Consider the following 12,529-nt stretch of genomic DNA (forward strand, 5'->3'; position numbering starts at 1 on the left):
ACATGAAGCCTGTGGAGAATATAAAGAAACTTAAGCAAGGAATCAGGAGGGCTAAAAGGGGTCATGAAAAGTCATTGGCAACCAGGATTAAGGAAAATCCCAAGGCCTTTTATACATATGTAAAAAGCAAGAGCAGGGAAAGGGTAGGCCCACTCAGGGACAGAGGTGGGAATCTGTGTGTGGAGCCAGAAGAAATGGGAGAGATACTAAATGAATACTTCTCATTAGTATTCACCAAAGAGAAGGACTTAGCGGTCGATTTGTCTAGGGAAGAGTGTGTAGATAGCCTGGATCATGTTGAGATCAAAAAAGAGGTGTTAGGCGCCTTGAAGAATATTAAGGTAGATAAGTCCCCAGGGCCCGATGGGATCTACCCCAGAGTACTGAGGGAGGCAAGGGAGGAGATTGCTGGGGCCTTGACAGAAATCTTTGTATCCTCACCGGCTACGGGTGAGGTCCCAGAGGACTGGAGAATGGCCAATGTTGTTCCATTGTTTAAGAAGGGTAGCAGGGATAATCCAGGAAATTACAGGCCGGTGAGCCTTACGTCAGTGGTAGGGAAATTATTGGAGAAGATTCTTTGTGACAGGATTTACTACCATTTGGAAGCAAATGGGCGTATTAGTGAGAGGCAGCATGGTTTTGTGAAGGGGAAGTTGTGTCTCAGTAACTTGATCGAATTTTTCGAGGAAGTGACAAAGATGATCGATGATGGAAGGGCAGTGGATATTATATACATGGATTTCAGTAAGGCCTTTGACAAGGACCCTCATGGTAGACTGGTACAGAAGGTAAAGTTGCACGGGATCAGAGGTGAGCTGACAAGATGGATACAGAATTGGCTTGGTCATAGAAGACAGAGGGTAGCAGTGGAAGGGTGCTTTTGTGAATGGAGAGCTGTGACTAGTGGAGTTCCGCAGGAATCAGTGCTGGGATCTTTGCTGTTTGTAGTATACTTAAATGATTTGGAGGAAAATGTAACTGGGCTAATTAGTAAGTTTGCAGACGACACTAAGGTTGGAGCAGTTGCAGATAGTGAAGAGGATTGTCAAAGGATACAACGGGATATGGATCGGTTGGAGACTTGGGCGGAGAAATGGCAGATGGAGTTTAATCCGGAAATGCATTTTGGAAGGTCTAATACAGGCAGGAGTTATACAGTAAATGGCAGAACCCTTAAGTGTATTGACGGGCAGACGGATCTGGGTGTACAGGTCCACAGGTCACTGAAAGTGGCAACGCAGGTGGATAAGGTAGTCAGGAAGGCATATGACATGCTTGCCTTCATTGGCAGGGGTATTGAGTATAAAAGCTGGGAAGTCATGCTGCAGCTGTATAGAACCTTGGTTAGGCCACACTTGGAATATTGCGTGCAATTCTGGTCACCACATTACCAGAAGGATATGGAGGTGTTGGAGAGGGTGCAGAGGATGTTTACCAGGATGCTGCCTGGTCTGGAGGTTATTAGCTATGAGGAGAGGTTGGAGAAACTCGGATTGTTCTCACTAGAGCGACGGAGATTGAGGGGCGACTTGATAGAACTTTACAAAATTATGAGTGGCATGGACAAGAGTAGATAGTCAGAAGCTTTTTCCCAGAGTCGAAGAGTCAATTACTAGGGGGCATAGATTTAAGGTGAGAGGAGAAAACTGTAGAGATGTGCGGGGCAAGTTTTTTACACAGAGGGCAGTGAGTGTCTGGGATTCTCTGCCAGAGGAGGTGGTGGAAGCAGGTACGATAGTGGTGTTTAAGAGGCAGCTTGATAAATAAATGAAGAGGATGGGAATAGAGGGATACGGACCCCGGAAGTGCAAAATGTTTTAGTTGACGGGCAACATGATCGGCGCAGGCTTGGAGGGCCGAAGGGCCTGTTCCTGTGCTGTACTTTTCTTTGTTCGTTGTTCTTGTTCTGAATGATTGAGATGGGAGGTTGGGTAGTAAAATCTCCAGGAACGTGTCTAACTCAATTTGTCAATGTTAAAGTCGGTTGAACATCCATAGAGTCGGGGCCTGTCCTCTTTCACACACAAAAGAGTGCAGCAATCTCCCTGAGGCACGGAGCCGCCTCAGGGAGATTAAGTTGATAAAACTTTTTTTATAACCAAAGCAAAACATTATTTAAACATGTCCCCTCATGTGATAGTGTCACATGAGCTTGGACATGTTTGTGATTTCAGCAAAATTTATTCATTTATTTTATGAACCCTTCAGGAAACCTCATCCTGCCCGTGGATGAGGTTTCCTGAATATTGCGAAGGCCGCCTGGGCTCTTCTCCTGCCTTGTCAACCTTAAGATTGGACGGCCAGTGCTGTTAATGTGGTTAATTACTTTTTTAACCGCCAAACAAAAGGTTGAAGTGATGCTTGATGATGTGGGGACATCATTTTACAAGTCAGCGAGTGGGCCTTAACCCTGCACGCCAACGGCAATATCCTGACCATAGGGACATTAAAAAAAGTCCTTTTTTTCTGAACATTTCGCTTTACCAGATATGAAAATGTTGAAAATGGGATAAAAAGGCTGTTTGGCTGATAGTCAAACATCATCCAATTTGGGTAATGAGTCCTTTTTGCTTTCCAGTTGGCGTAGGAAGGCTGTACAGCACAAGGATGGATGTGTTGGCCGACTAATGGCTGGAGTGTTGGGGACAGGCCATGTGATGAAATCTCCAGGAATCCATTTATTTGCAGTTGGTAACCCTAATATGAGGGGTTCAGGGGTGCAGTGCCTTGTTTGTTTGGGGTGGAGCTGCTTGAAGTGGGGAGGGGTGCTTGCCTGGTGAGGGGGGGTTTGGCTGGGGGGTAAAGGAGTTTGTGTAGGGTTGGGGGGATGGGGATTCAGGCTATGGGCAATCCCACACGTTCGGGGAAGTTTCAGTCCCGAGAATTCGCAGTGCATCTCTGCCTGGGGTGGGTCATTGCTTTCAGGGATGATGGGAAAATACATTTTTGATAGTTTTTGTCTCCTGGGAGAGATTCTCTTAGCAGCTTCAAGATCTGCTTCCCATTTCTGGTCTCAGTGGAGTAGAGAGAGTGTTCCATCATTTAACTCACAATCTCTCAGGCACTCTGTTAAAATGTGTTCTCCATCCCATGGCAGATGGACCTGGGGTGATCAGAGTTCATTCTCATTTCCTGCCGACTTCAGGCCAAGAGAAGCAACAATTGCGTAGCCAACAAAGCTGGAGGGCAGGTTGGATGAGTTTGTGAAATAGCAGACTCGCATCCCAGGATTCCCTGAGGGAGAATGAAAGTCGGGGGGAGTTGATTCTTTGAAGTGTAACAGGATCATGGGCACAGCCTGTGCCCTGGGCTCGGTGCCAGTCTGTTCACTATCTGAAGGTCAACAACGGCAGAATGCCTAAGGTATTAAGATGGGATGTCCCTCACTGCAGCGGAGATGAAGAAAACGTGTGGAAGAAAAGCAAATGAATTCTGTACATTTTAACCGTGTTACTAACCGCTTAGTAACTGTTCGCTCTGCTGTGTAACATAAGGAGATGGACAGGGATGATGTTATTCAGTACTTGACATCTTATACAATTATCTGTAAAATCCAGAAGCTGTGACTCTCCTGGCTTGCTGAGACTGTCACATGCTGTCTATTTTTGTTCTTTCAATCACCATTTTTACGTGTCTATTTCTTTCCTTCCTCAATCACAGGTCGCTCTGCAGTACCTCCCAAGCTTAAATGTGGACAGTGTCTGCTGGTAAGCCACTCAACTACATGGTGCATCGTAGCACAATTTGGTCTCGTTCTAACTAGACGTGCTGCCCGCAAGCAGGAATGCTGATCACTAACTTTCTTCCGAGAAGAGTTGACCCCATTTGTAACACACCCCACACCACAATCAGGGTCAGCTCACTCAGCACGGACTCAAGCGTCAAATCTTACACCCACCACACGTGCCAGATACTCACTGAGTAAATTCAGCTGTACAAAGGAATATTGGCAAACTGCTGCGTTGCATTCTGTTTGTCTACAAATACAGTCAGCGCTAAGAGAGGGGTAGGCAGAGAAGTGACTCTCCTTGTGAATAGCTCATGTACTCACATATAAGAGTAACATGAACAGCATGAGGGGCCTGTACTGTGCCCTTGGAGTCAGGTTTCTGTAGAGGGAAGAAATAGAGTGAGAGAGAGTGCAGAATGGACATGTAACTGCCAAATTAATTTCAATATGGATAATGTGCTTCATTTTGGTAGGAAGAACAAGCCTGTGTGGAAAACATGGGTCAAAATGGGGTAGAGGAACCAAGTGATCTCAGAATAAAGAGACACAAATCACTACAGGCCACAACACGGGTTAATGAAGCCATGACACATGTAAACAAAGCACCAGGGTTCATTTCCAGAGGGATTATGATTGAAAATCAAAGCAGTTAAAGTTGTACAGAACCTTGGTTAGGCCACACTTGGAACACTGTTCACAGTTCTGGCCTCCATATTATAAAAAGAAGCTACAAAATACATTCACCAGGGTGACACCAGAACTGAGGGGGTTATAAGCATCAGCGAAGGTTAAACAGGCACTTTTCCCTATAAAAAGGAGAGGAATGATAGAGGTCTTTATTATGAAAGGGTTTGATAGGGTTGACATAGAGATGTTTCCACTTGTATAGGTGGAGACGAGCACTGAGGGTCACAATACAAAATAGCCACTAATAAATCCAGTAAGGGATTCAGGAGAGTGATTAGCATGTGAATGGGAGTGGTTGAGGTGATTAGCATAGATGCATTTAAGGGGAAGCTAGATAAACACACCAGGGAGAAAGAAATAGAAAGCAATGTTGATAGGGGAGATGAGAGTGGGTGAGAGGAGACTCCTGGAGTATACGCTGAACTGTTTAGGAGTGAATGACCTGTTCCTGTGTTATAGACTCAATGTCTATAACCCTGACCCTGGGTTATCAGATGTTCTCCCTTGTGTGCACAGATAAAGACAGAAAGGATGGAAATAAACCAAACAAAAGCTCCAGCTCATCGATGTTTTATTTTTATTTCATTAATATAACTATTGGCAAAACTTTAGACTGGGAATTTGAACCACCATTAGAACAGAAAACACAGGGGTGCTCAGTGTTTCCTATCACTGGAGCACTTTACAGTGATTCCATTTTACTAACATTGGCATTTTTAAACGTCATTGAGAGTCTTGGCAACATAAACTGTAAAGCAGAAAATCTGAACAATGATAAGTTGGAGTTTACAGGTTACTCACATTTCAACTTGGTCAATGTGGCTCACAGTTCAGGGCAAGTTAGAGGCTGCATCATTCCACAACTCTTATGGGATGAAGCCAATTCGCCACACCCCTGCTGCAGGGACTCAGCCTTAAGTTTCACAGCCTGGGAGTGTCCACTGTCAGGCTGATCCACCACAGGGTACATCACATTCAAGCAAAATCCTGTCCTTGCCATACTTTCCAGCAGGGGTCCCTAGAGAGCATCCACAAGCTCCCAGGAACAATTCCTGGGCCATGAGCACTCTCGTTTTCCCTGAGCACTGTCACTTTATTAAAAGCCTAACGTGTCTGCCGATCAGTTTTATCTGTGATGCTCATCACCGGGATCACAGCACACAGTCCCGGAGTGCGACTCCATCACTGCACATTCCCAGTTTAACACTGAGATAAAAGCAAAGAACTGCAGATGCTGGAAATCCAAAACAAAAACAGAAACAGAAATACCTGGAAAAACTCAGCAGGTCTGGGTTCTGCTGAAGGGTCGTGGGGACTCAAAACGTCAGCTGTGCTCTTCTCCGCCGATGCTGCCAGACTTGCTGAGTTTTTCCAGGTATTTCTGTTTCTGTTTTTGTTCCCAGTTTAACACCGCCCAGGACTGACAGCTGATCTGGGGGCCCAGGTAGAGGTGAGAAGCGGGACAGAAATTAATCTGACCAAAGCTCAGGCTGTGTGGGGGAGAGGATTACTCCAGGACAGGTCAAAATCTGACCAAGTGAACGGAAGAAATTAAAACCGAGGGAAATCAGGTTTAGAAAAATCACAGGTGAGTTTTGGCAGTCCATGAATATCCAGACTTACAGAAAAATATCAATTTATGGCAACTGTTATATTCAGGCCCAGTGGGGACACCATTCATTTAGCTCCCCCCCATGAACCTTCATTGTAAAAGGGACACATTTACAATCACATTCAAAGTATATATTCTTTGTTGTCTATTCTAGAAATATAAAATACAATCTAAATTTGCATTTGATATACAAGGCACGTATTACATAAACTAGAGCTATATTGTTGCAGAAGAATATATGGCTTTAATATAGAATTCTTCAATTCATCATAGTCCACATGATAACATGCTCCTTGCTGCCAAGCTGAGTAGAATGCAGTGCATGGGTAGATAGGACGGGTACATGGGTACAGAGGACGGGTACATGGGTACACAGGCAACGTGAACCAGGATGCTGTCACTCACGTTGCTTGTGGAGATCTGAGCAACTCCCGAGGATCACTTACCAGAATTTAGCCAAAGAAAAACATAATCCTGATAAGATGGAGGAGAGTGGAGGTGCGGGCAAAGGCTGCTGAAGGGACCTCCTCAGCACAAGGAGTTCATCTCCACCATTAGTACCCAAACCCGCAGTAATGAGCTGTGATCAGCTTCATGTTTTGAGGGGGAACAGGTTTCATGCATTAACTAATGCAGGGAGTACAATCTTTTAAACATTCTAATTATTGGACCACACAGGATTATACAGAGAGAATAACACAGCAGCTACTGGGGACAAATGTCCTACAAACACTGTTCAGAAATATTCCCAATTTTTAAACAGACTCTTATTTTAGAGGATTCAGAGACAATATTTCTTCACATTAGACCACACAAAGCTTTTCAACATGATGATTGATCAGATTGATCAGAAATCTATCTCATGAGAGGAGAGCACTGATGAGGTAGTAATGAAAACTCTAGGCTACTCGATGGTGCTGATGTCCAGACATGCTCAGGGCAAGTTAAGGTAAGGAATTGGGAAATGTTAAAAACTGGAAATCCAGATTGTCTGCACCTCACTGACGGGCCACGTACAGTTTGTAGGACAAACAAAACATGGGCCTCCAGACAATGTGAAGTATAAAGCAGAATCGACTGAAACGTCTAATTCAGAGAATGATTTCACTACACAGCACAAACCATTACACAACATCTTTCATCTGAACATTGACCACATCACTACTGACCCAAAGTAAAAAGCATAATAGCTTCAAAATAAGTTTTAAGAAGCGCTTTGGAAACTTATTCCAAAAGCTTGGATTTTCTTTTCCTTTAAGGAAAGTGACTATGAGCAGATTGTCCTCTTCAGTGCCAGGCTGGAGAAGACAATCCAACCAACATCACAACTGCTACTTTCTGCAGATATGATGCTTAACTACAGCATAAATTTATAAAGAGTATGATGATCAGAAAAGCAATATTGTCTCTTTCTCCCTCCATTAATGAATTCAAGATTGGTGAAATTACTAAGAGGCACTAATTAAGTTACCCAGAAGCATTTGTTTTAGAATTAGTTTCCAATAATCGACAGCAACATGCGCTTGTAGTCTCCACTTGTGTCACTCTCCACCATTGTACGCAAACCCTTTTGGTACTTCTCCCAAAACGCCTGCTTGATCTGAACAAGGTCAATCTGTGGACAGTGGAGGAGAGAAAATAAATAACAGTTCAGGAAGAGTCACAAGTGATTCCTGTGCTCTAATAGTGTAAAAGAACAGACTCCAGACTGTCTGATAGCTGGTCTGTATAGTGGAAAGCTACATTCTGCTGAAGGGAAACTAACTGAGCAGACACTAAGGCAGAATGAGCAGCGCTGTACAGTGAGCAGAGTAACAAAGAATATTCTGGCAGGGCAAGGGGAACATGAATCATAGATACCATGGAGGTAATGGGCAGATACAAACCACAAAAACATTAAATGTCAGCATTGATGCAGAATAGGACTGGTGACTGGAGAATGGGTGAAATAAAATGCACCAATAAAAAATCATAATGGCAATAATTGCATAAACTGGAGGTTGTCGCTGATCCAATGTATGTGAGAAACATGTATCAGGGTTACTCACTCACAACACTTCATCCCTCAGTGGGGTGAGGGCACTTTATATTGATGAGGGCTTCTTTGGGTTATGTGAGGAGTGAGGATAACAGCATAACCCTGAATGCACCACAGTGCGGGGAATAAGTAATAGATCCGATAGTCTCAAGTTCAATTCCTAGTCTGTGCTGGTTGACCTCTGGTTAAATCCCCCACCCCCCAGTCACTGGACAGTGACCTGGAGCTGGAAATCCAGCCTAATAAATTGTCCGCTCTCTGGCGATCATATCCCCAACACTGTTCCAGCTGGGAACACAGACCCAAAAGAAAGAGGCCATTTGATCCATTGTGTCTGTGCCAGCTCTTTCAAAGAGCTATCCCAGTTAGTCCCACAGCACTGCTCTTACACCACATTCCTGTAAACGTTTCCTTTTCAAATGCTTACCCAATTCTCTATGTTACTACTGAATCTGCGAGTGCATTTAGATCATAACAAGTCCATTCTAGATCACAAACTAATCAATAAACCGGGCACAGATCAGGATTGAACCTCGGACTTTCCGGATTTGTGCAGCCTGTTAAATGACTGGCACTGACCGAGTTAGCCACACATTACAGATCACAGAATAAACCGACACCAAAAAATGCATCCTACAGAAACTCTCTGCCTCACACGCATTCATACCTCACTGCGAGTGACAATAACTCGGATGAGGGTAGAGTCACTGGTGCCAAGTCCTTTCATGGAATGATAAAGCTTTTCAGCAAAGAATGCCGGGCGATTGACCACACATTGCACTGCAAGAGAAAACGCGAGAGGATAAACCTTCATAAACTGCAGCTGCCCCACAAGACATCAACACGAGGAAAATTCAACATCACCTCCGGGTAATGGCCACCCATGAAAATACAGCAACTTTTATCCTCCTTCCAGCTGAATTAGCAGTCTCCTTCTTGTTAAAGGGTTTTAGTAAATTTTACGGGCCCATCTGTCTCTTTCTGCAGTAACAGGCCCAGGATAAAATCCTGAGGTGATTCGCAGAGACATTGCAAAAATGGGCATGAAGCCAAAAGGTTATGAGATTGAAGCTGGAAGAGGGTAAACCGAGAGCGTGAGGCTGATTGAGTGGATTGGTGATGCCAAGCTGGGTTAAAGTGTTCCTTTCAAATGAAGGGCACCTTAAGAAGGGAAGTAGCAAGGAGCCTGGGCCTACAGAGGGAATAATTGTGAATAATGGGAAGGGGAGGAGGAGGGTCGGGAGGAGAAGGAAGAGGAAGAGGAGGAGGAGGAGGGGGGTCGAGAAGAGGAGGAGGAGGGTCGAGAGGAGGAGGGTCGAGGGGAGGAGGAGAAGGAGAAAGAGGCTCGAGGGGAGGAGGAGGAGGAGGGTCGAGAGGAGGAGGAGGGGGGTCAAGAGGAGGAGGAGGAGGGGGTCAAGAGGAGGAGGAGGGTCGAGAGGAGGAGGAGGAGGGGATCAAGAGGAGGAGGAGGGTCGAGAGGAGGAGGAGGAGGGGGTCAAGAGGAGGAGGTGGGTCGAGAGGAGGAGGAGGGGGTCAAGAGGAGGAGGGTGGTCAAGAGGAGGGGGAGGAGGGGGGTTGAGAGGAGGAGGAGGGTCAAGCGGAGGAGGAGGGGGTTTGAGGGGAGGTGGAGGAGGGGGTTTGAGGGGAGGAGGAGGAGGGGGTTTGAGGGGAGGAGGAGGAGGGGGAGGGGGTTTGAGGGGAGGAGGAGGATAAGATCAGAAGAGAAAGCGAGACTCAGTAAGAGAGGGTGGGAGGTGGTTCTCTGGAAAGTCAAACTGAGGTTCTGGAGTGTTCTTGACGATTGCATCAGTAACGTGTTACCTACCAATGGCCAACATTCCATCACGCACGTCTCCTGAAAACTCCCTGTCAATGGATTTCAGCAGCTCTCGGTTCGCTAACTGTGGAGAAATTGAAATATGCTTAGGAAACAAAGTTCAATCCAACCAGTGGAGATCAGATGAATTTGGCTTAAACTGGGGAGAAAAAGGAAAAATCTGCTCGTGTGGGAGATACTCAAAGTATTTGTCCGAAGACCGGTACTGATTTCTGAAAGGAGTAAAACGTAGGTAAGCGAACATGGTCAACAAAAGAATGTAAGAGAAAGGATCGAACATAAAAGAAATGGAGTAGAAGGGAAGTTAAATTCAGCAGATTGACAGTATTGTGAAAAAACAACAAAAGGACAGAAAGAAAGTTATCCGAGGTTCCAAAGAGGAATATGAAAAATAACTTGCAAGGGATATCAGAGCTAACAGTAACGGCTTTTATTAATCTATTTAAAGCAAGTGGCTCAGGGAAACGTGGGTTCATTAAGGCCAAACACACATGATGCTGTCATCAACAAGGAGGAAGTGGTAGAATTACTAACGGAGGACTCTGCATCCACCTTTAAAGTACTAGTGACACCTGTAACACTTGTGCAAGAATCCAATAAAGATAAAACCAGAATATTTCCTTAAGGATGTGATAATAGGAACTGGGGAAGGGCAAAATGATTCGGATGTTCAGGTATTGTAAAATCACGAAGCGAGGGGGCTGTTTGATTAAAGTCAGGGAATTATACAACATAATGTGGCTCATTGATAGAGATAACCTAATTATTCCCATCACCCCGCTCCTCACGCAAAACAGTTTCCTTCTCAAGTATTTATCCATTAGTATTTCAAGCTGGAAAGTAAATCATTACCTACAGTTAAAGAAGCGATTTTTCTTTCTTAATTGAATCTCCTCAGCTGAAGGCTTTGATTCTATGGCTAGAGTAATATTCCACTGTCACCATTTCACTTTGAAACAGTACTCAGTGGTTTAAGCTTCGACAAGGCTGTTGCTAAACTATTGGCGAGGGGGTTGCGAATGGTCAGCTGAGCCTCTGCACCCTGTACTCCTCATTTGTTGTCCACGTGGACACTTTCAGAAGGGCGTGCCTCCATCAGGAGTGAGAATCATAGTCAGGATCCTCCTCTGTTACCCAAGGACGCCAAGACCAATTGCAATGCTCGTAGGCTGACTGCCCCAGCTAACTTCAACAGGTATTGTAAAGTGGTTGAATGTAACAGTGTATGCTGTCTGTTGCTACTCATTTGAAGATCTCAATGAGCCACTGAGGGAGGTAAAAGAGACTTTTGGATTGTTTGATTTCACCCAAAGACAAAAGCTTAGGGTATTGTATCATATGGGGATGGGGGGTGGGGGGGGGCAGGTAGGGATATACAGATATACTTTAGGGTTGGCCTTGATCTCAAGGGGACTGGAAGTAATGCATCAGTTATACAGAGCTTTGGTCAGACCCGTCTGGAGTTCTGTATTCAGTGGTCAGACCCCACTTGGAGTATTCAGTTCTGGACACTGCATCTCAGCAAGGATGTACTGGCCTTGGGATGCAGTGCTGAACAGAATAATATCAGAGCTGAAAGGGTTAAATGAGGACAGGTTGCATTGACTTGCTTCATCTTCCCTCGAGAACAGGTTGAAGCAGGATTTAATCCAGGCGTTTGAAGTGACTGAAGGATTGGACAGGGTAGAAACAGGGAAACGGTTCCCTCTGGTGGGGAAGTCCCAGAGCAAAGAGGTCCACAACGCTAAAATCTGAGCTAGGCTGCTCAGGGGTGAAATTAGGAACTCTTTCCCCGCCCCGCCCCTCCATCAGGCTGTCGATGCCAGGGGTCAGTGGAGCTTTTAAGAGTGAGATTGACAGATTTTGTTGGGTATGGACGGCAAGGGATATGGTGCAAACACAGGTAAATGGAGTTGAGGTGCCAACTATGATATAACTGGAGGGGCTGAATGGCCTCCTCCTGTTCCTATATTAGTTATTGGAATCCAGAATTAAATACTGTAAATGTTAGACATAGACAATGGGTGTAAGGGGGTGAGAAAAGACAGGTTTGTTTTTCAGGCATAAGTCTTCATCAGAATGTTACTTTGGTCGGTTTCTATCCCCTCTCCCAGAACCAAAGTTCATAAGCACAGGAAAAAGGGCTCATTATATCTGTTCTAGCACTCTGCCAGAGCAATCCAAACTAATCCCAATGCCTTGGCACTCTCCCCATACCCCAGTGACACACACTGCTTGATATATTTACCCCATTTTGCTCTAAAAGATGCGATGGTCAATGCTTCAGCCGTTCTCCTTGGCATAGCTTTCAATGCTCCAAAAAGTCTCTGCAAATGGGACTTGGAAAAAAGGGGCAAGCACATAGGCTCATTAGGGAGACGGAACAGAAGATAATGCTGAGGCAGTGAGATAGAGGGGCCTGGGAGAAGCCCCATAGGGAGATAAACACCAGCATTGACCAGGTGAGCTGTATGGTCCTGCTGCTGTGCACACATTAAATGTAGCCTCTAGTCTCACTCTTTTTGTTTAAATCGATGAGGTCTTATCCACAACCACAGGAAATAGAAAAACTACCAAAACCCTTCATCATCTGTAAACCCTCTATTAAATGCTCTGGTCAGT

At 45.0% G+C, this 12,529-nt stretch overlaps 1 protein-coding gene across 4 annotated transcripts in view; it reads right to left on the reverse strand.

The window, feature by feature from the left end:
• Positions 1–4,980: 4,980 nt before the first annotated feature.
• The window catches only part of LOC121270757 (annexin A7-like), a 51,788-nt gene continuing 44,239 nt past the window's right edge, over positions 4,981–12,529 (reverse strand). For all 4 annotated transcript variants that reach the window (XM_041176157.1, XM_041176156.1, XM_041176155.1 and 1 more), the window contains 3 exons: positions 9,896–9,971; positions 8,738–8,850; positions 4,981–7,647 (listed from right to left, as the gene is read on the reverse strand). In XM_041176157.1, the coding sequence (XP_041032091.1) occupies positions 7,525–7,647; positions 8,738–8,850; positions 9,896–9,971 (312 nt within the window). In that variant the 3' untranslated portion in view covers positions 4,981–7,524. The remainder of the gene's footprint in view (positions 7,648–8,737; positions 8,851–9,895; positions 9,972–12,529) is intronic.

This window comes from Carcharodon carcharias, chromosome 28 (genome assembly GCF_017639515.1).
Source record: "Carcharodon carcharias isolate sCarCar2 chromosome 28, sCarCar2.pri, whole genome shotgun sequence".
Classification (NCBI taxonomy): domain Eukaryota; kingdom Metazoa; phylum Chordata; class Chondrichthyes; order Lamniformes; family Lamnidae; genus Carcharodon; species Carcharodon carcharias.